This window comes from Cinclus cinclus, chromosome 11, assembly GCF_963662255.1.
Source record: "Cinclus cinclus chromosome 11, bCinCin1.1, whole genome shotgun sequence".
Lineage (NCBI taxonomy): Eukaryota > Metazoa > Chordata > Aves > Passeriformes > Cinclidae > Cinclus > Cinclus cinclus.
The window spans coordinates 17,322,257-17,347,646 of NC_085056.1; the positions used below are offsets into that span (position 1 = coordinate 17,322,257).

General features: G+C 39.5%; 1 protein-coding gene across 4 annotated transcripts in view; it reads right to left on the reverse strand.

Moving 5' to 3' along the window:
- The window catches only part of CDH8 (cadherin 8), a 151,041-nt gene that overhangs the window by 22,020 nt on the left and 103,631 nt on the right, over window positions 1-25,390 (reverse strand). For 2 of the 4 annotated variants that reach the window (XM_062500362.1, XM_062500365.1), the window contains 2 exons: window positions 9,421-9,542; window positions 2,456-2,573 (listed from right to left, as the gene is read on the reverse strand). In XM_062500362.1, the coding sequence (XP_062356346.1) occupies window positions 2,456-2,573; window positions 9,421-9,542 (240 nt within the window). Of the gene's footprint in view, window positions 1-2,455; window positions 2,574-9,408; window positions 9,543-16,877; window positions 16,911-25,390 lie in introns of all 4 variants that reach the window. The other 2 variants (XM_062500364.1, XM_062500363.1) reach the window with 2 other exon arrangements.

Below are 25,390 nucleotides of genomic sequence, written 5' to 3' on the forward strand. Positions count from 1 at the left end.
CAGTTACCTAAAGCACAAGAGAACCTAAAAGGGCAATATCATTTCTTGAGGAGAGAAATGATCATTTCTTCTGTTTATCTCCACCCTCAAGAGAATTTTGAAGAAAGGTGAGGTGTTAAAAATGATTGAAATAAAGAAATGTGCTAATTTTAGCAAGTAAATTTGGGTTTATATAGGAGGTTTCTTGAGAAAATGCAGTCCCTGTATAGTATTTGCAAGAGGATAGGATTTCTTCAGCAGCCATCAAGTTTCTGATGCCTTGAAGAATTAATTTGGCAGGGTCAAGACTCTGGGAGGAAATTGATGCTGAGGACACAGTCAGGAAGATGTCAAGGATTTTGGCCACCAGTGTGAGGGAATGTCTTTCTGTTCCAAGCTTTACTGTACTGAGCATTGATCTGATCACGAGAAAGGAGAGGAGGGTTTGTCACAGGCATTTCCTTACAGTTCCAGACCACACCAACTTGGTAATGGACAGCCCAGACACTCAGTAATACAAAAAAAAAAAATAAAAAAAATAAAAAAAAAGGAGAAATTTGACTTGTGAGTTCAGGTTTTTTCAGAGATGTTGGTGTTTTTCAATATGAATCATCACTCATGATGTTTATCTGACAGATATATTCAAGACAAAGTCATGGTCAAGTTCATTGTTTAAGTGGCATAACTAAATAAAGACTTACTGAAGATCCATTATGTTTAAAGGACATAAAAACTCACCTCAGCCAAATTATTTTTGCTCTGACAGGAGAATTTGCTTCCTGTGGGAGATCATGTTCTAACAGCAACCGTGCACTGCACCCCTGACAGAGCAATCTTGACAGACAATGATGGCATGCATAGTTGGAATTTTATTATTGGATACTGAAGGATTAAATCAGAAAAGTCTCTTCAAGCAGATTTTTAATTTCAAGAGATTTCAGGTGGTTGTTTTAAGAGGATTTTCACATGTAACTAATTCAAACACATTAAAAGCTATATAAAACAGTGGCAATGCTGTAACAAAACTGGACTTATTTTTCTAAACCTTGTTACATAGAAAGTTTCCTTGCTCCCACTCAGTTCAGGACTCATTTTGTCATTGTCTGTGAGTAGGAGCAGGAGTGGGTCTTAAATAAGTAACAGATTGGAAGGACAAGGGTAATTAGCAACATGAGCTTAGTATTTAAACATGAAGAGAAATGCTAAGATCTTTTTTACTTTGTCATGCTGTGCCAAGCAAACCACCTCACATCTAGGATGCTTAATTCAATTTCTGTTACACTGCTGATGATTATGAAATGAATTTTGAAGAGGTTTGTTTTATCTTCTCCAGAAAACACACAGAGACTCATTTACTACAAGAAAATAGAGATATAAGTAGAGGCACAGTTTGTGAACGCTAGAGGAGAAAAACATATCTAAAGAAAAGAAAAATATAGGATATATTTAAGAATTTAGGCGCTCTGTCATTTAGTAAAACAGTGTCATCATGCTTCTAGGTTGGAACAGATAGAATAAAAGAATGCAAACAGCATTTCCTCTTCATTTAACATTTCATGTATTGCTTTTACACTCCTGCACACGCAGCTCACACATACGTCCTCCTATCAGTAATGGACTTAACAGGGCTTTACTTTCTTACAATTTCAAATAAGAGACTGATTTGGACTACAATTCCTGGCAGGGTGTGCTTTATTAAAAAGAGCCAAGATAGAACATTTTTGCTGAAAGTTCAAGTAAGTACAAACACATCAAGCACTCTTTATAGCGTTCTTGGGACCAGTCCTAGTTCCTCTCACCTGACCTTCAAACAGATCTGTGTGCCAAAGAAAAGGCTCAGTACAAATTTATTGCCCAACAATATAAAATTGGTGCTTTTTCCCCCATCACACGTGAATGGTCCCTTCTACAGCCCTGCAAAATGACATTTTGCCCTTCCAGAAGTGCTCCAAAGCACAGTGACTCAAAGTGCCCTTCTGGGCTTTGCTGACCTAAGGGATTTCTCTTCCTAGCAAAGGCTCCTCACCAAAATACTTTGAGACCTTTATATACACAACAAACAGGTTGAAAAGGTGCTTTCTTTGGGAGATTTAGTGGATACTTAATTTTATGTTCCCATCCATAAACAGCCAATGTAGGAATCAACATTTATTTATCACCGTAGTTTCAGATTTTCATCTTACACCATATCTCCGGAATTTCAAATTAATAGGCATAACACAGGTAGTAAATCCATCCTTTCATTTTATTTAAGTCAGTGAACTGTCTTCTGGATCTAAATTCCATATTCATTTTACTTTCTTCTTTTCTAGTTTAAAGTTATTGGAAACCATTTGAGAGATATAATGAAGGTACCATTCAGAAGATTATTTATGTTTTAATTGCCCAAAGGTCACATTGGTAAAGTAACTGAAAGTCAACAAAACGACTTGAAAGTAAGTTGTTGAGATACACATTTTATATTTGTTCTATTTACCTTCATTTTTCTTGATGGTGAAATTTGGGTTGTTGACCATTTCAGGAAGAAGGCTGTACAGGAAATAATGCCCATTTTTAGGATCATCCTTGTCAACAGCACTGACAATCTGAATTACCTGCAACACAAATGGGCTCATTAAATTTTCACACTCCTGATAAACAGACAATGCTGAAAAAAATTCTATTTATTGGACACATTTCATTTATCTCCATGCCAGATTAAAAAAGATAATTTATAACTTTGCAAGTCTTTTATAGACCTTAGTGTGAAAACCTTGGGAAGAAAAACTGTATCTGCCCCTTTCAAAACGTTTCCAGACCAAAGAGCCAGCAAATTAGGAGAGACAGGTAAGGCAGGCCAGCAGAAAGTGCTGCTGATTTAGACAAGTAATAAATTATTAATCAACAAAAAAAGGCAAACTTGGCTTCAGAAACATTGTTTATGGCAATCTTTACCTATATGACCACACTTCTCACTGGACCTGGATATATAATACACCTTTAATCCTCTCTCTTTCCCCCCCCCCTCATTTCACTTCATTGAATAATTATTACTTTTAAAAATTAATTTCAGCGGGAAATTTTAGATGAGAAAAAAATCAAAGTTGAAAAAAAAAGAAAAAAAGAAAAAACTGAGGGCTGTATTTTTTCCCCCTTCATTCTAATAAAACCTCAGTTATTCCTCTACTAGGAAGATATGCTTGTTTGTTTTTTAATAACAGCATTATTAGCCAATGATTTCTACAATAATGCAAAACAAGGGAGAAGAATGTTTTGGATAATTTGGATAACTTTGAATAATCAAATAGCTTTGCTAAGTTATTTGTTATTTATAATCACAACCTCATATGATTTACATGACCAACTCGGTGTCTGAAGTGGATTTATCTCCATTTCAAATTTCTGCCTCCTGCATTACTCAGGTACTGCAGCTGATCAACTAAGTTGCACAGGACTATGAAAGGAAGAAACACTATTTTAAAATAGCCAGGAGGTTTGGGGGTTTCTTTGTGATTTTTTTTGTTCTGCTTTGTTGGGATTTTTAAAATATTAAGCACACTTGCTTTTGATTCCAAAGATTTTCCAGTGAAACAGAAACAAAACCAGCCATGCATCCAGATCCCACCCTCAGATCTGGCTTTCAGGGCCAGTTAGCTCATGCTAGATGAGGTTTGTAAGGAATTTAATTACAATTATTGAGCTTTTCCATGTCCATTGAATCCAATAACAATTGTCTTAGGTATTTATTTGCCATGCCTAAAGGAATGCATCAATAATTTCTTGCACAATTAAATTCAAATTAGGAATCATTAAAAATTTTAGTTTTAAAGTAAAGAGATGATAGGGTTTGATGCTGTCCAAATTTATAGACTTTTATTTTTAAATTTCCACATTTCCCTAAGAAAATGCCAATAACTAACATTTTATTCTGATTTAACTACAAGGACTATCAATCTGTATGTGTTGTATATATATGACAATAGTCAAAATTATATTTATGTTCTTCAAGAGTCAAAGAAAGAGCAAGATCTTACTAGGTAAAAACAGGGATCAACAACAAATACATAATGTTTGAAATTATGTATATAAAACAATGTTTCACAAGTAGTGATATTTGTAGGGCAAACCAACTTAGGAAAGAATGTGACACAATTAATTCTGGGCCTAATTATATTCTGGATAGATCAGCTTTACCATTATTATTATCAAAAATTCACTGGAAAAAGTAGACTGCTTAGATAACACATAAATATGGGGTTTTTTTGATAACTGCATCAGTCGAGATGTAAACCTTGCTAGCATTTCAAACAAATGTATTAGAAGAGACGGACAAAATAAAAGGCCTCACTCAGCTTTTGCTTTTTTTTTTTTTTTTTGCATTAAGAAGTAAGTCTCCAATTTAATAGCTGAACAACAGACCCTAAAGTGGGAAAAATATAAACAGTGGGAAAATATCTAAGTTTCTTCTGTCTGTCCTGGTGCAGAGATGGAGCCATTTGCAGATGGGAAATATTTTCAGCTTTCTCTTTGCAGAGGTGTCAGGCACTAAAGCACCCACTGTGATGTGCCCAGGGCTGGAGCAGCTACCAGTAATTCATCATCACAGGGAAGTGCAGTTTGGGCTGGGATCCTGAACAAGACCGATATATTTAGACAGATATATTTTATGGCTGTTCAATTTTTCAAACACTGATAGAAGGGGAAAGCAAGAGGGCAAAAAGGATAATGACACAGTGAAATCTGGAAGGGCAATTGCTCTTAACAGGTGCAGTTTATCAGTTTGTTGCAATATTTTGTATGTACTGGTATTCCATCCATTCCCTTCATTGTTTACAAAATCCTTCTTTCTCTGAAAATACATTAAAAAAATATATGCAAAAGACAGGCTTAGTGCAATACTACATTTGTTGTGTTCCATGAACACATCACAGAATTAACAGTTAGAGTTCCCATGGCAACCTTATTTCTTTGTGCGTTTGCATTAAGATAAGCTCTTAAATAAAAAAAATAAATTAAAAAAAAACAGAACAGAAAACATAATATATATGCAGTGATATGAAACTGTGGTATCTTTTACTCCATAGGGGTGAGAAAAGTCCAGTCATTCTCATTTCCAAGTTTTTACTAGCGTGCTGATAGGTGTATTTTACTACTCTTTGTTGTGTGGCCATACGATGGAATACTACTGAAGCAATTCTCCAGCTCTTAATTTGCGGTTCACAACATGATTGAGAATCACAAAATGACAGTCACAGAGTCACTGAGGTTGGAAAATGCCTCCCAGCCCATGGAGCCCCGGCCGTGCCCCATCCCCACCTTGTCCCCAGCCCAGAGCTCTGGGTGCCACCTGCAGCCCTTCCTGGGACACCTCCAGGGATGGGCACTCCAAAGCTCCCTGGGCAGCCCCTGCCAATCCCTGAGCACCCTTTCCATGGGGAAATTCCTGCTGCTGTCCCCCCTGAGCCTGCCCTGGCCAGCCCGAGGCCATTCCCTCTGCTCCTGTCCCTGTTCCCTGCAGCAGAGCCCGACCCCCCCGGCTGTCCCCTCCTGTCAGGGACTTGTGCAGAGCCACAAAGTCCCCCCGAGCCTCCTTTTCTCCAGGCTGAGCCCCTTCCCAGCTCCCTCGGCCCCTCCTGGGCTCCGTTCCCTGCCCTGGACACGCTCCAGCCCCTGCAGGGCTCTCTTGCTGTGAGGAACCCAAAGCTGCCCCCAGTGCTGGGGTCCCTCAGCAGGGCCAGCACAGGGGACAGGCACTGCCTTGTCCTGTGGTCGCCCCATGGCTGGCACAGCCCAGGTGCCATTGGCCTCTTGCCCACTACAGATGTCTTTTCGCTTCTGGTAAGAACATACACCCCAAAGGTGTTCCATTAGAGAGAAACTATTTTTCTTGTCACAAACAAGAACTGATTCTTTTTCACTACATATCCAGTAAAAGTTAATAACCCTTTAGCTGTTCAGTATTGAAATTTCTGAAATTCTTACATGTAAAATTCCAACTTTGATGTTGTATTAATACTTCATGCATACATTTGATTCTGTACATACATTTAGCAGAAACTTAGCAAAACAGCATATTTTGTTTAGCAGACAGCACTGAATTGTAATGAATAGTTAAATGGTCCCCTAGGACAACTTGACTTTCTAATTCGTAGATTTGTACTGTACAAAGCCACATGTGCCTGAAATAATATATACAAGGATAAATAGTAAAACAAAGTTATTTTTAATGCATCATAACAATCTATGTGCAATTTTAGTGCATGGTATTGTTGGAAAGACTTTTTCTGTGATGTAACCTGGTAACCTCACTAAGAATGGCTCCTTATGGCTCCTAGTAAACACTTCTCTAATTTTAATAAGAGTGCTCTTCCAACTCTGCAAAAGCTTTTGCAGTCGCATTGCTGTTCATGGTTATTTCTGCGTTATTTTGCAGACTCAAAATTCCGTAAGAGTGGACTCACCACAGAGCAATTTTAACTTTGTCTGTCTGAGGAGTCAAATGCAAGTTCTGGCAGTAAAGGGATAGCTCCAGCTGGAAAGGCAAAGATCTACCTGAAGATTTTGCCCATTAGAAAGAAAAACAATTCTAGTAGGAGAAGTGAATAAAATAGAGACAAATTGCAGGAGACTGGAGGAGCCCTGTACTCAGTTTTATATTGCTCCAGTTTAAACCTGGCTTCAGCTCTCATATATCGCTGTCTGCACTACTCACGTGAAAATTTTGTAGCTTTCTTTCCAGTAAACATCACTTCCCTGGAAAAGTCTGAGTATGGACTGGGGGATGGTGAGAGAGGCATTTACTTACTCAGCATTACAGAAGTTCTAGGACTACAGGAAAATCATTTTAAAGTGCTGGAGAACAACCAACAGCACAGCTATAGTCAGCAAACCATGAATGCTCTGGTTTTAGTAATTGGAATTATGCAAAATAAAAGGGCTAATAGGAAAAGGTAAAAGCTGATTAGTGGCTAACTTAGAGGTACTGTAACAGTCCATTCCAATTTTTGGGGTTTCTTTTTTTCCCCCCCTAAAACTGACAAAAAAGCATTTCTGGCAACTTTCTGTTGTGTGCAAAAATGTGCAAGGAGCACATAAATACATGCATAGACAGATATATGCCCTTCTCCCTCCCATTTGCAGTAGCAAATACAGCAATTATATCAGAACCCAAAATAGAACACGTAGAAAGTGAACTGGAATAGATGGTGCAGCACATCTAGTGGCTGCACATAAGGTTTTACCTACAGTTCAAATTTAACCTCCTTGATGGTAAATCTCATTTGATTTAAACCTAAATTTTAATGGAACTGAAAATGTCAACAGACAGGAATACCTTAAGACAATTGCACCTTTCCTGCACACGTAACATTTGAATTTAAGCTTTGGACAATCATCCAAATTAGGCTTTTGCTACTCTATTAGGAGTAGTATCTTTCTCATATCAGCTATTTCATAACTGAGATATATCTATTTTCTTGAATTCTACAGCCTGACTTATTAATATGATTTCTTCCAAAACTTGAATATAGAAATACCCATAAGAAAATGCAGTAAGGCAGTGGAGTTACCAAAATCTTTACAGGAGCTGATAATTTTTGAATGACAACTTCAATTCAGGACCTAACTTTGATGATTATTCTGGACTGGTTACTGTTCCAGTAGTGTTATTTGTTTAAACACAGAATAAATTGCAGGATCAGTGCCACCTCATCCATGCTGGCAGCCAAATATTTAATAACCATCTGTAAAGTTCACATGAGGATTCATGCTCAAGAGTGACATCTGCCATCAGATCAAGAGTGTAAGAGGTAATGGTAGATAAAGAATATCATGCTTTAATGAAAGTTTTCTGTAAGTGCTTAAACAAAAGCCTCTTTTACCTGCTGACTCTTAATCATCTCATTTATTGTTTTATTCCAAAATGAAATGTGAACATTTCTCACCATCTCTTAAACCACTTGAAATTTGACAGGAATACCTAGATAAATACAGTCGGAAAACAATGTACAACAGAACTTTCTGATTTTAGCAAAGCTCACTGAATCCTGGATAAAGACAAAGTCATTAGGATTTAATCTATCCTGGGAAAAAAACTCAGCATCAGAAATCTACCCTGAGCTAAACAGAAATCCACTCTGAGCTAGAACTGAAATGCCAACAGTAACATGACTGTCTGCCCATAAGAGCACATCCCTTCAGTGGATAGAGAGAATTCTCATTCCTTAAATGACACATTTTTGACACCGTTTTACTAAACAAAAAGGGGTGCTAGAAATCAAATCATCCTCTGCAACAATATAATCCTGGCAGAGGTGGGTTGTCATACACTGCTACATAGGTTGTCATTTAATACTACTAAAAAGAAAATAAATTCTAACTCTATTGTCAGGTAACCATCTTTGGAGAGCAGTGAATTTAATGTCTAACACCCACATGAGACACAGGAATAGTTGGATTAAAAAGCCATGTCATGCTGTCAGCTGCTGTTTATTTAAATAAAATGTCACAATCCAGAAATAAATTGCAAAGTTTAAAAACACCGAATTGTTGTAACACCCAGTGTTTCTCTTGATGGACAAAAGTTACATCTCATTTACACTGCATTACTTTCTAAATGTCGGTGCATATTCTTGAATTTTCACCTTGTCATTTAGGTGGCATATGAGATATTCTTCCCTATTTCTGTACATTTGTCCTTCAAAGTGAATACCTTTGAACAAATCTGCTTCATTTCCTTTGAAAAAGACTAAACAGTTTAAATCCTGCTTCTGACATGTTGCTGTTTACCTCACCTTGGCACGTGTTTTGTGAGATGCTTCACCAAGCTTTTCTTCATTAAATGAAGAAGGAAATAACATTTTTAATATTTTTTTTAATATAATGAAAAGTTGAACTTCCCTTCTTCAACACCGTCTTCAAACACAATTACAATTTACTTCACTTTCCATCAAGTTCTGGTTTGCCGTTTTATTTTTTTTTCCCAACTGTCATAGAAAAGTAAGAACTGGATAGAGATTATAAGAGAGATAAGGTCAAGGGGAAATGGGTTTATTGTTTTAACTGTTTATTCTAAATTATACCTGGGAGCAGCTGCAATGTAGGTCAATAACTGAACTGGAATTCAGGCTGGATTATACTTTCACCTGCTCACACATGTGAATTTAGGAAGCGCTGAGCTCCATCACACAGAGTGTGACATTGGGAGCTTAAAGACACTCAGGATTTTTTCACAATATTGTCCCAAAGTACTCACCTTTAATCCAAAACTATACTTTAAGGGGGGAAAAATTTTTTAATTATAGAGAGACATCCCACAGAAAGCGACCATGGGTTTATCTTAAAGTAATGTTAAGGGGTGTTATTATGAATACATGGGCACCCATTTTGGGAATAAAGATGACATAAGGTGACAGGGAGAAACTCCAGCCCAGTCTCACACCACACAAAAACTGGGATACTCACTTGTCCAGGCTTCCCATTCTCACACAGAAAGGCCTCGTGCTCTGATGCAAACTCAGGGGCATTGTCGTTCACATCGAGAACTTTGATAGCAACAGGCACCCGGGACACCTGGCTGTGGTTCCCTAAGGAAAGAAACCAAAGTACCCAAGGTAAGCATATTTAACTGGGAATTAAATACAGCAGTGCTGGCACTGTGACCGTGCTCTTCCTGTCTCCTGCCCGTGCTTAGCTGGGCTGGCTGTTCTGGAACAGATCATGGAGCTGGAGTGTGAGCTGGAGAAGGATGGCCAGGGCTCTGTGGTTGAAAATAATAAATAGATCCCTCTTGCAAACAGCATTTGTTGGAGATTAGCTCAATGAAGACCTTTCTTGGCCTAAACTGGTAAAATTTTTCTTTGATGAAGTTTGTATTGTTTTATTGATAAAGTCCATTATATATGGAAAAGGGGAGGTTGAAAACAGCAGAGATTTATTTCTTTGTTTATCTTTGGCAGAGAACAGCACATTTTACTCCATTAATTGTTCTGACTGCACATCTATTATTTCTTCATTGCAAACACAGTTAAAGTGCTGACCCACATTGGGAAAAAGATGGATGGGAAACTGAGGGGCCGAAACGAGACAGAAATTTGGATTATTAAAGCTCTTTGATCATCTACCACTGGACCCAAACCGTGACCTGTGAACTTCTTTCTTCACTGAAGTAATGACTCATTATTTATAATACACAGCTATTTTGCATAAAATTGCTTATCACTGTGAAGAGTAGGATGAGCTGTAAGGCAAGAAAAGCTAAACCAACAGTTTGCAGCTACTTTGAATAGCTTTCAGAGGCAGCTGCCTGTCTTTCCTTCATTCAGCATTATTAATTTGCTTAGAGACTACTTATAAATATTTTAAATTATTTTTCTCCAAGGAGCAGACCCATGAATTCAGTTTAAACTGAGGTCACCAGCTGATTTGGAGAGTTTGATAAACTGTTTCACAGCGCACACACACCTCCACAGGTAACTCAATCCCAGTTTCAAACTCCATCTCTCAGTGAATATTATTTTCTAATCATGGTATTCCACCTCGTTTGCATCATCAGCAATGACAAATCTCAATATTCAGTGCACTTCTCAGTACAAATGACTACAAATTAGAAGAAGATCAGGCCCCAGCAGTGCTCAGGGCACTGGTGGCAGCCCTACGAGTGACAGAGCTGAATAAAGGCAGAATCTCCATACACAGTGTGGGCTTTGTCATTTCCATCAGGATTAATTCTGATGTGACCTAATCAAACCTGGTATCTTACAGCTCTGTTTCCTCCTTGTATGCTAAAGGCATACGCAGTATGGGAGGCTCCACCCATAAATCTAAATGTGCAAATTTCAATTGCTCTACTGACACTGAAATGGCATAAAAATAACAACCTTAAAAGTGCAAACTCAAATATACCAGTGCTAGAAAAGGCTTTCTATTTCTGGGACTGTCTGAAATATCAAAATTCCTCCTGGACAGGACATGGAAGATCCCCACACATCAGAATTTAAATGTTTTCCATCTTAAGGAGCCAACAGTTTTAATATGGAAAGAAACATATTACAGAAGAAAAATAAATCCCCACCAAAATACTGTATGAACAATATTTATGTAATTTTGCATATTATGATCTTACTTACTAGTAGGTGAGGGGAACACTTATGCCACGAAATAATAATGCATTTGAAACCAAAATAAACCTAAAATGCAAATCATGAATTCCAAACATTTTAAACACATTTTTATCTTCACTTAATAAAAATACAGACAATGAATCTCAAGCTTATCAGAATTCTCAGCACTAGTGTCATATTTAAACACTAAAGATTTACTTTTATCTAAATTAATGAAATGATGGCAGTTCAAATTTTAAAGACATTACAGAGAAATGTAATTAATTAGATAAGCTTCTAAAGAAATTATTCATGTCCCTTGTGACTGCCCCCAAAATGTTTGTCTTTCATCAGAAATACAAACATTAAATTTAAAGATATTATAATTAGCAACTTGATGAGAATTCATTTAAAAAATTAATTTACTAAACACAAGAGAGACCCAGCTGGTTTGGAAATCTCCAAACCAGGGGATATCCACTGCCTTTTAGGGTTCCTGTGACTGTGGTGAAATTTGTTGTTGCGAAAGAGAGAGAGAGGAGAGAGATGGAGAGGGAAATGTATCTACAGCTTGCACTGCCCACCATCCTGAACACACTGCATTATTTTGCCATCCCAAACTTCCCAGGGAAATTCCACTTTGTGCTAAGTGTTTTCCTTCAGCCTGAGCACACCTATTCAAACACACTAATGAGTCCTCACTAAGCAAGCCCAGGTTGAAGACGCTGTCAGGATGATAAAGTTCCATCTGTTCATTTCCATACGTTTCATGTCTGCAGACTCCTGGTGCTAAAACACGTACAGAGCATGTCCAAGCTTAAACCCAGACCTGCTGGCAATGCCCCAAGTGCTTGAACTGGGAGTAGGAAGGGATTGAAGTGGATCCAGGCTGGTCACAAGATGCCACAACTGCATGGTCACTGCCCTTCAGGCCCTTGGGTGTCTCACTCATTAGTATTCAATGTTCAGCACTTTTCCTCATTTGTATGAATGGACAGTCAGTTCTTTCTAAAGTAGGAATAAAACTGAGTTTAATTACTGCGTGGGCTTTTGTTTAGTTTGGTTTTTTGCCCAATAAACCCCTCAGTCAGTAGATTTAAAGGAGACTGAATCTTCTTGCATGTATCAGGTAGACAGCAAGACTGCTTAACTTCCAATCTCTTATTTTATACAAAGTCATTTTAAAAAGGTAAAGTTAGAGATTCTCTAAGGAACTAACCAGATTTTTAAAAGCTTTGTCACCTGTATGTATTGTGATGCACAATTTAAAAAGACCTACCTTGAATTTTGTAATATAAAAGTATCATTAGGGCTGTCTCTTGAGAAACATCAGCTTTGTTTGAAAATTTAGCACTCTGAGACATAAGATTGAAAAATATTGAGAAAATTTCCACTAATGTAGTTAAATAAAAGTCTTTTCAAGCTAGGGCAGGCAGCACAGAAGGACTTGGTTGGTCATCTGAGGGCACCACTCTGTGTCTACATGAGCACAGAACATTTCTGAACTCCAGAAGTGAGATCCAGATGACCACAAAACACACACACAGAAAGGAGAATCTAGACAGATCCAGGGAAAGGAAGACTCAGTGCAAAAATACCTAGTGGAACTTAGTTTGGGCGGATAAATAAACTTCCAAAATGATGGAAAATCCATGTGGATTTAGAAGAGCGTATTGAAAGGCTTACAAGGGTTATTATAAGCACCCAAAAAGCTCTTCTGCTTTCTCCCCAGTTCACAAGACTCTTACTGGAACATTAAATCATTGAAATACCCAACTTGCTGGTACTCCTCTGAGTAACCCACTCAAACACACTTAAGATTTAAAAATGCTGTAGAACTTGATACCAAAATGTTGAGGCAGATCAAATAACCAAAGTCAAATTAAAACAAACAAACAAACAAACATTATCAAGCAACTCAGTGTCTCCAAACTTGAACTTCTGGAGGCTACAGCCCATGTTTTACCACTTGTTATTGGGATCAACATTTTCCATCCTTCCTGGAAAAAAATCCTACATTACTGAGATGTGTCTGTACTGTAGGAAATTTGTATTACAAAGCACTGAGTGCTGTCACCACTGTTACTGCACACACCAAGAATTTCTAGGGGTAACTAGAGCTTACAAATATAATTTTTTATCTTGTACCACAACTAAAAATATATAATGCAGCCTTTCAACTCCCATAAACACTTAAAGATTTCATAAACTTGCTTAAAATACTTCCCCCATCTTCCCTTGCTTGATAAAACGGTTTTTGAGATAAAGAGAATTATTGTCGCCCAAAATGAAGTTTATAATTTATTTACCCAAAGAAATCCAATTTAGTTCAGTTTTTCTTTAGGTAATTAAATCATCCAAAATCACTTCAACATTCTCTTTAGAAAGTAATTCGCTGTCTTGCATTTTACCTAAAATTTACCTGATTAGAAAGTACATTCCTAGAAAATAAACTATTATCATCATCATCACCACCACCACATGGTTTAGAAATGGTTATTTCATGCTTTTCTGAGTCAATGAAATTCCTGTGATAGTAATATTTTAAATTAGAAGTAGAGGAAGTCCTAGTTCTTACAAAGAAATCAAAACAAAATCTGAATCACTGACAATAAAAAAAACAGCGCTTGGTTTATATCCCCTATATTTCAAACTTATTAAGTTGTATTTTAACAGATGCAGTCCCCATGACTTTACCAAGGTTTTATCTGATGATTTTATTAAGATAATCCGCAGGAGAAGTTTATTTCTCCTGTTAGAGTTTATGTCGTTTTCTTTAGGCAATCCTTTACTTCTAGAATGCCACAGCCTATAACAATCTTTCTGTCATATAAAACTGACAAATTTGACTTAAAGAATCCTTAGATACACGGATGCTGTTGTGAAATGGAAGTTTTATTTATGTTGAAGCTTAACTCTAGAAATCACATAGCGCAGCAAATACTGGGCTCGTTTGTCTGCAGCATTGGGTAATGATCTGATTCAAGAGAGGCTGAGTGCCTGAAACCCACTCCAAAATTGTCAGCAAGACAACAGTAATTGCCAGCGTTTCTCTTAAAAATATCAGCTAAATACACAAGCTATTTCTGAGCTAGGACAAAATACAAACAACCAAACTAAAAACTCAGACAGCGCTGTTCATCAGGAAGATTTAGATTCCCCACTGAAATGATAGCAATTTTAAAGGATGAGAAAGTCATGGATTATCGAAATAGCGATATAAACATATCAGTACTTAGCAGGAAAGTTTCTGGATGAGCAGCTAAGACAAGAAACAAACAGGGCCTCCTAATTATTATTCAATTGGTATTTCTTTAGCACATGGAACACGCCGGAGGAGCACAGATTGTGGCGAGTGTCTGTGTGTACATGTGTGTGGGAGGGGCGCGGAAAGGAAAGGATGTGGAACATATTTCTCAGGTTTGTTCCTTCAGTCATTCTTTGGGAGCAAAATAATAACAGAGTTGAAAAGTTTCATTTCCTTTCAGTAGCTCCCTGGGTTTATTTTGCTGTGTGCTCCAAAAGGATGAATGAGGCAAGAGCAAAGCTTTGTTACACCCTATTTTCCTATTTCCTCATCGAGAGACTGCCACAAGTTTAACCAAAAAGTGGCTTAATATCATCCACCTCTTCAAAGCTGAATTTGGAGTTAAGAGGTTCCCAAAGTTCAGCAACCCCATCTGTAAAGAGGTGACTCGGGAAGGGCACACTCCTGCCCTTATTCAATATATGAGATCACTTGGGACTAAAGGACTGATTTTACTTTTAGGTTGCTGACAATACCAAAACAAAAAAATAAAGATTAAAATTTCTTTGATATATGCACACACCTTGCCAGAAAATGTTAATTAAATACACCATATCCTTCAGATCCTGTTTTCACTCAAGTTTCTTTTCCTGTGGGATATTTTTTTTTCTTTTATTTTTTTTTGGTACATAAGTGCACATAAGACATTAAAATTATTTCATATAACCCAGAACCAATCAGACTGTGAATCAATTACCTAAAATTTGAAGAAAACTGACACATGTCTGCAAAAAGACCAGGTTTTTTTTGTGATATTCCACCTAGCCCTGCACTCAGTTCTTTGCTTGCCACTGTAAGTAGCAATACTGAATTATTTCCTACATTTGAAATCATTAAAGATTTCAAAGATAAATATCCTTTAAATTAAACCAGGGATTTTGACTGGGAACTTTGTTAACTTCAAAGGATCAACACTGATTTATGAAACTTGATAATAAATACAAATTTTAAAAGGGAGTCTATTCCTTTGTTACAGGTACAATGCATACTGATAGAATCAGTTAGCCCTCATTTTGCTTATCCGAGGTCAGGCTGTAATTTGACATTCAAATGCAACCCCTCTGCTATTTTTCATGCCATGAAGCCATGGAGTTGGAGTTATTCAGCAGCTTCACAAATAGTTACTCTGCAATTACCTCTGATACTCTGTGAATTGCAAGATCCATTTGCAAAACCCAGAAAGGTTTGTAATTTTCTGCAAAAGTATCTTATTTTGTTTGGTGTATTTATATGACATTGCATTGTCTGAGTGCACAGACAGATCAAAAGGGCTTGGAAAGGAGAGATATGATCAGAAAAGCAAAACACCCCCTCAAATGTAGTTCACAAATGTGAAAAGGGCCTCTTCTACCACAACCCTGGTTATAAGGGAAAATCAAAAGACCCTGTTCTATTTAGATTTAGCTATGCATGATGAGAGAGAAGTTATCCTCTGCTGAAATGAGTGCATGGGCCACACTGAGCAAGCTCTAAGTTTGTTCTGGAGGGAGCAGAGGATGCTGAAAGGAATTCATATCCTTGGTGCTGGAGAGGTTGGGAAGAAAAAACAACCCCCACCCCTCTTGCCATCCTTCCAAAAACTCAACAACCCTGAAACTCTAGGCTTTCTGGTTATTGCCAGTCACTCTGAATGGTGGTTTGACTTTAATCACAATGTAGTCTTCATGTTTTGAAAACTCTGCCTTGGTGTCATCACTTCCTATTCACCAGCATGGGCTCCAAAGAGCAAAGGCCAGAAGAGACAGGAGATGTTCCACGTACTGGGTAACGCAAGTGCTGACTATATGGAACACATATTGCATCAGAGAGTGATCTGGAAGGTGTGGGTGCATTTACCTGGACTTCAGAGCAAAGGCTGTGGCTGTCTGCCATGGCATTCTCCTGGAGACGCTGCAGCCCGTGGCTTGGACGGGCGCAGCTTCTCTGGATGAGGAATGGGCTGCTGGCTCCACCCAGAAATGGGGAATGGTGCCACATCCAGCTGGTGCCGGGCACCAGGGCTCAGTGTTGGACCCAGTCCCGCTCAGTATCTTTGTGGGTGATCTGGGTGAGGTAACTGGGGGCATCCTCAGCCAGTCTGCAGATAACATCAGGTTGGGTGGGAGTGTGGATCTGCTGGAGGGCAGGAGGGCTCTGCAGAGGGACCTGGACAGGCCGGAGGCACGGGCTGAGGGACAGCAGGGACAAGTGCCAGGTCCTGCCCTGGGGTCACCCCAAGCCCATGGAACCGGGCTGGGGCCGAGGGGCTGGAAAGCCGCAGGTGGGGAAGGCCCAGGGGGTGCTGGTGACGGGGCTGGACACGAGCCCAGGGGTGCCAGAGCTCTGGCAATGGCACCTGGGGTGGCAGCAGGCCCAGGGCAGGGCCCGTCCCCTGTGCTGGCCCTGCTGAGGGACCTCGAGGGCCGGGCCAGCTCCGGGCCCCTCACGGCCACAAGAGCCTGAAGGGGCTGGAGCGTGTCCAGGGCAGGGAACGGAGCCCAGGAGGGGCCGAGGGAGCTGGGAAGGGGCTCAGCCTGGAGAAAAGGAGGCTCGGGGGGAATTTGTGGCTCTGCACAAGTCCCTGACAGGAGGGGACAGCCGGGGGGTCGGGCTCTGCTGCAGGGAACAGGGACAGGAGCAGAGGGAACGGCCTCGGGCTGGCCAGGGCAGGCTCAGGGGGGACAGCAGCAGGAATTTCCCCATGGAAAGGGTGCTCAGGGATTGGCAGGGGCTGCCCAGGGAGCTTTGGAGTGCCCATCCCTGGAGGTGTCCCAGGAAGGGCTGCAGGTGGCACCCAGAGCTCTGGGCTGGGGACAAGGTGGGGATGGGGCACGGCTGGGACTCCATGGGATGGGAGGCATTTTCCAGCCTCAATGACTCTGGGATTCTGTGAACGCATGGAATATGCACGAGGAGAGAACAATGGGATATGAAAACAATGGGAACAAATGGATAGGATGAGACTTGGAAAGAGTTGGAATGGGAATCCTAATCAGAAATTGCAACATCTTTGTTTGAGTAAGAATTACGGGTCCTTGTCTCTTGACAGAAGTCCTGGATGGAAACAGCATGTCTCAGAGGCTGTTCTGCATATCTAATTTTGACCATAGCAGGGTTTATATTCAGTGACACATAATGAAGATATATGTGACACAGCAATATGTGTAAACAAATACATAATTCAAAATAAAGTATTGGTAGAGCTGCTTGAGAAGGTTGTGTTGGAAGCTGCTAAAGTCATATCAGGTTTATGACAATGAAGCAATTTCAGTCTATTCACCAATCCTAAGTAAATCCTTAAGGGAAAACGTTAAGAAAAAAAAAAACAAAAAAAAAAAACAACACTGCCAATATCCTTCCACCCACGCATCTATCCAGAGACCAAACTGAAACAACTTCTGGCAGAAAACAACCTGTATTTCTGATAAAGCTCTGTGTAATTGTGCCTTATTTATCTCTAACGAGGACACAAGTCAGGAGGAAGCTTGTAGTTATGCCACACTCAGTAAATTAGCTGTGTTATGTACTGGAGTGGGGAATCATTATGACTGCAAAAATTAAAAATATAGCTAAAGTTTGAGCACTTTCTAGCAGTGCACTTATTAACTACTACAAGGAATGGTAACCTAGAAATATTTGAAGTTTTACAGGGTTATTTTTGCAAAAGGCCAATGAAAATCAATCAAAGTAACATGAAAAAAATGGAAAAATGATACCTAACTTCAAGACTGATCAATAGAAGAACAACATTTGTGATCTCCAGAAGCATTCCCAAGAAGGAAGCATTGCTCTACAGACCCATCATTTCAGCAAAAGTCAGAGGCTACTAAAAGATTTTGAGCAAAGGTTTTTCCATTTCCTTGCGGCAAGCACCACTAGGAAGGAAAAAAAGTTAGGAAAACAACCTCGGAATCATCTTTCTGATAATTTCATTATACACTCTAGAATAATAGCAGTGTGATGAAATGCCACTGGAGCTGTACTTTTGTGGATCATAGCACCAAAAGCCTAATTAGGATTCCAGATTTTCTGAGGCAGTGTAATGCCTTAAAAATCGTTGTGAGGAAGTAACAGGTTTTAATTTATAAATAGAAATTAAATCTCATTTTTCAATGAGAAAAAAAAAAAGAATCCAGAAAATGATATGGTGTCCTTGAATGACAGAAAATAATTTGACTTAAAAATAAAGCACTGAACAGGCAGGAAAATAAATTGACTGAAGAAAAAAATTTAAGACACAACAAATATATCAGGATATGATTTGCTGCTGTGTTTCTCAGTTCCAACTTAACCAAAGGAGTTGTGCTGCCATGAAACAGCCAGGAATCTGTCCCACACTTTAGAGCAATTATACTATTAATATGCTAATAGCAAATGCATATTAAAATCTTTTAAAAATATTGACTGAGATATGCAAGGTCTTATTGTTAATTATAATTAGCTATGAAATTTTCTAATGACTAGCAGCAATAATAATAATAATAACAATAAGCAGACTGATTGAGGACAAGTCTGGAATATTTGGGGGTTTTTATTTGAAATGATTTCACGACTGAAGTAAAATAATTTATAGCTCAAATGAAATCCCTCTCTTACTCTTAGACAAAACATCAAAATGCTTTAATAAAGATTTTTATTCAAGCAGAATGTATTATAGAAGCATTTAAATGTCATTACTTTTAGGGCTCATATTCCTTTCTGAGACTGATTTTCTCAACAGTGCAATTTAACTGCTCTTACATTTCCTTCACAGATAAAATATTGCAGGATATCCTGGATATGAATCAGGTTCTAGGAATTCAGCATCAAACCTTCTTATTTGCGTACCTTGAGCAATAAGCAAGAAAGACCTCTCCAGCACATCAGAATTCACCTTTAAAAACACCATCTCCTTTGTTTCTCAGCCAGAAAATAGTTCCATTCTTTCCTGCCCTGCACCTTTGCCAGAAGTTCAGAGCATGCTGCTCAGAGTCTTCATTCTAGACAGAAATGTGCCTCAAGAAGATTGACTGAAATTATACTGAGTTACAACCCCCTGCTCTGACCTGCTCTCATGCAGAAAAAACAGAGGAGATTTCAGATAATCCCAGTCTGCTCAGAACTGATGAACTCAGGCTCTCAAATGAGGCGAATTCCACACAGTACGTTTAAGATTAATCTAATTTTCTTTATAACTTCTAATTCAAATGTTCAAAGTGCAGATGGCCAGTTGGTAGCTGGTCAGGGTAAAGATGCACTTTGCTAACATATATCTATATATCATCTATATGGTCATCTTAACCAGGCTCTAAATTTCCTCAAAGTAACTAATAAATATTGTCTGCTAATTAGTCATGTACATTTGTGCCTGTTTCTTACTTGAATCTCCTTATTTCCTTCTAAAACACCACCTAATGCCCCAACCTTTTGTGTTTTAAGCTTTGAACAGTGCTCCAACTCCAATATAACTTTACAAAATTAATATTTGCCAATCTAATATTCGGATGTCCAGCCTGTGTTTATAATGCCCAGAGAGCAGAAGTACAATTTAGACTGTTAGTGCAAATCTCTCTCCTTTTCCTTGTCACAATGATGTTTACTACTGTCTTTGACTTTTTTTTTTCACTGAATTACTCAGATGTTTTATTCACAGCTGCCTTCCATGCCTCCCTCTGGAATGAGAGGTCTCCAACTTCTATTCAGCATCCCATACCTGAATTTTAGTGCTTGCTCCTGAACTAGTGAGGCTGCTTCACAGAGATTGTTCCACAAGCACGCTCCTTTCCCATTTGTATTTCCTCATACGATGGCCACTCCCATGCTATTATCCACGTGTATCACTTCTCCTGCTATTCTTGCGTGAAACACTAACGGGAAAACCTGTGCTATGTTTGAATACACTTTCACAGCTGAGCACTGCAAACAAGATGCACCAGCCCTCCACTGCCCAATGGCAAACCTTCAGTGACCCATTAGCATCTGAGGAGCTCTGTGTAACCCTCTAGTTATGTGCAAAAGGATAAAAAACTACCTTAGCAAGTTCTGTGTTTTAGTGTAAAAATGATGGATTATATAGTTTGAGTTCCACTAAACCAGAGCAAAACAGGTCAGGCAGAAAAGGTTAATATTCTTGAGCTTCTCTTGTTCAAACCTCCATAAAGGCTTCTTTCCTTCTCTTTCTCAAACTTACCAAAATTTACTCAGCCCTAAGTTAATTATATGATGTACGAAAGTAACTCCCTAAAATGTTAGAATTATTGCTAATAATGCCTACAGTTATTTTTACCATAAAAGGCTAAATAAAATTAAATAAATGAAACCATAATGAAAGCAGAGGTATTCATGGCATTAAAAAGTACATTGTAGCTGAAGGCTTGTTTTAAAGAAATATGTCTCTCTTCCTTTTTAATTAGTGTCCTTGCATTTTTTAAAGGAATACACATTATAGATAACTTTAGCAGTGCATGTGCTGGGTGATGATTCAATTACTCTATTTATATTCTCGGTAAACCATATAGAGCCTTTCTGGCTTTATGCCCTTTCCCATTAGGTGACAAAATTGCCTCATACTTCTTCATTTCCAAAGAATGCTGTTGGTGTGGGTAATTACCTGTGTCAGAGCCCACAGCTTTGTCCTTGAGATGCCTCTGCTCTGAGCCTGGAAAATATTTATTGTGGTCAAATCACCAATTACATTTCAAGATCTTGTCTAGATTTTCACCTCTTGCCTTGAATTATTAATAATTCAGGAGAATTCCTGTTTGTTGTGGCAGTTCTGGTGCTTTGCCCAGCCCTTGGGCAGGGGGCTGAGGCTGCCATGGGAGTTCTGCTTGCTTGGCAAGTGGGGCTGAGTGCCAAGAACCCTTTGATCAAGCAGTCAATCCCAATGAAAATAACATCTCTGTGACGGCAGTGCCTGCAGAATAAGGACAGCAGAAATTCCATTAAAACCCTTCATTCAGAGATTTAAACCTTGGCTAAAAGCATGGCTCCAGGCTACAAGAAATATTGTCTCCCAGGCACTGGCTTTGGAATTCCCTAGCAGACTGCTCTGCTGTGTGTCTGCGAGTGTATGTGCAGAGTGCGAGGATCACAGGATGCCAGGGTGCTTTGGGTTGGAAGGACCTAAAAATGAACTTCTTCCAGCCCTGCCATGGCAGGGACACCTCCCACTGTCCCAGGCTGCTCCAGCCCCAATGTCCAACCTGGCCTTGGGCACTGCCAGGGATCCAGGGGCAGCCACAGCTGCTCTGGGAATTCCACCCTGTGCCAGGGCCTGCCCACCCTGCCAGGGAACAATTCCTTCCCAATATCCAAAATAAGAGGGAAAAGAATCCAGTGTTGCAAATTATCATAACACAGCTGAGAGGAAAATATAAACCTTATGTAGTCCACTCAGTGCTACATCGGGTGAAAGCAAGCTTGGGGACTTTAAAGGGATCATCATTTAGCTGTCTTTAGAGATAATGAGCAAGGCTTTCTGTTACTTATTGATGTGTTTGTCACAAATCTGAGCCGGCCAAGTGGAATATATTTAGAAGTCTTTACTTGTTGAAATCTATGGTATCATTCAAGGAAGGAATACACATATTCTGGGGAAAAAGATTACCTTGCTTTTTAAAAAGAGAATTTCAGATAAGCATTGCTAATAATGAAGGCATTGCAGTATATTTGGTTTCCAAAGAATTCACTAGAATCCTGTATATCAAGCAGATCTCGGCTTCAGTTTCAGAGGGATGAGTATGCAAATATCAGGATATTCATATTTAAATCAGAGGAATGTTTGTGCAGTCAAATTCTGTTGCTAGTAAGTTTCTTTCTAGGCTAAGTTAAACCAGCTTCTCTGAGATAAGTCTTTGCTTTGATTTCAAACTACACTGGTTCTCATTTTATTTCTGCTGTAATTATATCAATTAACCAGCAATGATGGGCATTTCCTTAGTATTAATGGCCTACACTGTGAGTGTGCTAGGAAAGTGCAAGGTGGCTCTTCCAGCCATTAGAAAATGGAAATGGAAATCCATGGAGCTGGAGGCAGAAAGAGGACAGAGTTTAATTATTACATGCCTTATCCATGTCTGGCAATCTGATCGCTTGAATGATCAGTGATTCTGAGCTCCATTCAGAGTCTGGAGGAAAAAGTGGTCTAATAAATAAATCATGGCTATTTGATTTTCTTTTCCTCTGACTAGCATTGACAACACGTAACGTGGTAAGTGCTGCGAAACCTGCGCAAGAAACTGGGAGAATACTGAGGAGGTTAAGCCCAGCCTGAGCCCTGCCTGCTCTGCTTCACTGCCCAGCAAAATTGGCAGCCAGTTAATGCCAGCAATACAAGCATGTCAATGGGAGCAGGAGTTACAGCTATAATTGTAATCTACCCAACTAAAATGTATTTGTGGGTTCAGGAGAATGGGATCACACCTGACTATTAGGATTCTGACTTCGCTAGATTTTACTCAATGGTAGAAAATTCATTTCAAGCAAGTAGCAAAGAACCAAAGATGTGATGAGCCTTTGTACACACAAAAAAAGATGCACCAAAAGAGACATCTGTAATTTAAGCATTCATTCTTACTGCACTGCAATTCAGGCTGTCAAAAAATCCTTGCACATTCCCCCAGATTCCTTTCCTGTTCAGGATATAGCTCCAGAGAGCTCAAACACATGAACAGTACTATCAACCCTGACTCCATTCACCCTACACTCAAGCATTTAAATTTTGAATAAACCTCCTAACCTTGGCTACAACTTTAAGCTCCTGTAGGTCTCAGCTACACCACAAACTAATGAGAAATTTCATTAGGTCAGTGTTTAAAGTCCAGAGTCAGTGACAACGTTCACCCTTTATATGCACAGAGCACAAAGGTTCATTCTCAGGGAATAACTTTGCCAGTGGACCTGCTTCCTCCAACCTGTCATCACCTGGATATTCCTCCTCCTTTCCATTCTGCAGGGGGAACTTGGCGAATGGCAAGGTAGAAAGAAAATTTAAGAATCAATTCACAGGTTCAATAGCTTTGAGTCTCACCCATGCCATGAGTGTATTTCTTCTGCACACCCTAAGCCTGCATTTCAGAGGCATCTTTCAAAGATGTCAAGGTTCTTTCTAATATCTTCTCTTAAAATTCCACATGGCAGAATTCATCAGCACAGAGCAGATGAGCAAGGAAAAAAGTTAAGCAACAAAGAAGCAAAAATTAATTTGATCCCATAAGAAAGAGATGTAAGGAATCACACAATAGGAAAAATGTTCAAAAGATATTTAGGAGTGGACAGATTTAAGGGTAGCAGTTGAGAGGACCAAAGCTGCAGAAGGAGTTTAAAGGAAAACATGTAACTTAATCTGAAATACTGAAACCAGCAACTAAACGTCACCTGTATCTACCCTGTTAATCTCATACAGTTTATTCTTTTCCACAGACAGCTCTTTGCATGGTTCAATCTCTAGTAACCACAAAAAAAATTTAAAGAATTCGTTCTTGTGGGCATGCAGGTAATTAAGGGAACCACCCAGTGTGACCATTCATGGGTCTCTCTGTCAGGCACACTCCCACCACCCTACACAGTTACTGCCAGGACCCAGCAGCAGCTCCAGGTCCCCTCCTGACTCCCCACACCCCACTCACAGCCAGAGCAGGTTTCCTCACTGGTTCCAGCCCAGGTTTCCCTCAGCAGAGTCTCAGATCTCTTGTTCCATGAAGTCATTTTTTCCCAGCACAGTAAGACAGCCACAGCCCAAGCCCGTGCCTCTGAGAAGGGACCCCACAAAGGCTTTTATCCCTTCACAGCCTGAGCACAGGGAAGCTCTGGCTCTTCTTCCTGAGCCCTGGGCTCCTGCCCTGAGTCTGGGCATCCCTCACCCAGCTGTGCCACAGCACAGATCCCTTGTCAAGCAAAGGGTCACAGGTCACATCCTCCTGTCTCTCTGTGCTTCCACCTGAGTTCTACCTGAAGCTTGCAAGCCAAGCTACCTGCACCAGGTGTGTCCCTCAAAACAAGCAGAATGCACCGTGGTTACTGGGATTTAAACAGGAGGAAAAGCCCCATGCACTGGCCACGCATTTTGGGAATCAGAACGTAAAGATAAAACAAAAGTCTGGGCAAATGTAATGAGGGAGAGCCACTCAAGGCAGCTGTTCTTTAGTCTGGCTGGCCAGTTTAACTCCCTGAAAACAAAGGCTGCAGAAAACTAGAAACTCCTTCAAGAGAGTCTGTCAGCAATGGGAAAGTAAAGGAGGGAACAGCACCATCCAAAATATCTCACTTCACAGAGGTCTCAGAATACCATGGTAATGCAATTTGTCACCAACAGCACGAATTTGTTCTGAACAAGCACTGGCCAGACACTTGCTTATGAATGAGAACAGAAAATGTCTTTCTTCAAAATGAAAACCCAACCAAATGAAAAACCCCACAAAAATCCCACAGAAAAAAACCCCCCAAACTGGTCTTTTGCCTGTCAAGTACATGTAGAAAAATCACGTTCCCCACTGGCTCACACTTTTCACCTCCTTATTTTGCTAGACATGAAAGGGCTAAATTAATATTTTGGAGCATTAAGATTAAAAATGTTTTAAATTATCCACACACATTTTAAATCTGATCACTTTTAAAAAGATCAGCGTGAGGACCTTCATCCCCATTTCAAGTGAAAATGCAGAAGCAGTAACACTTCATTCAGCCACTGAATTCTGCCTTGGAAGAATCCTACCTGAGACTGTGGCTGAGGGATGACACAAATAACTTGTCATGATGACAAGCAGGAAACTGCCCAAAAATTACCTCAGCTTAGAGCACAATTTTAGATGCAGGTACCTTACCAGCACAAAGCTCTGAAATAGTGAATGATGGTTTGTCAAATGTTGGTGTTTATCTATGAAAGTGTTGATAAATCAGGGCAGATTTAGGATCCCCCTGCTGGGAATCAAGAAATAAAAATCCAGTGTGATGGCTTATGAGTAGTAAGCAAATTTAATGGCAATTAAATGGTCTGGTCATTGCCCTGCAGATGGAGAGGAGAGCCTTGCACAAGCCCTGGGAAACAGCCAGCCCAGGAAGAGGAAAT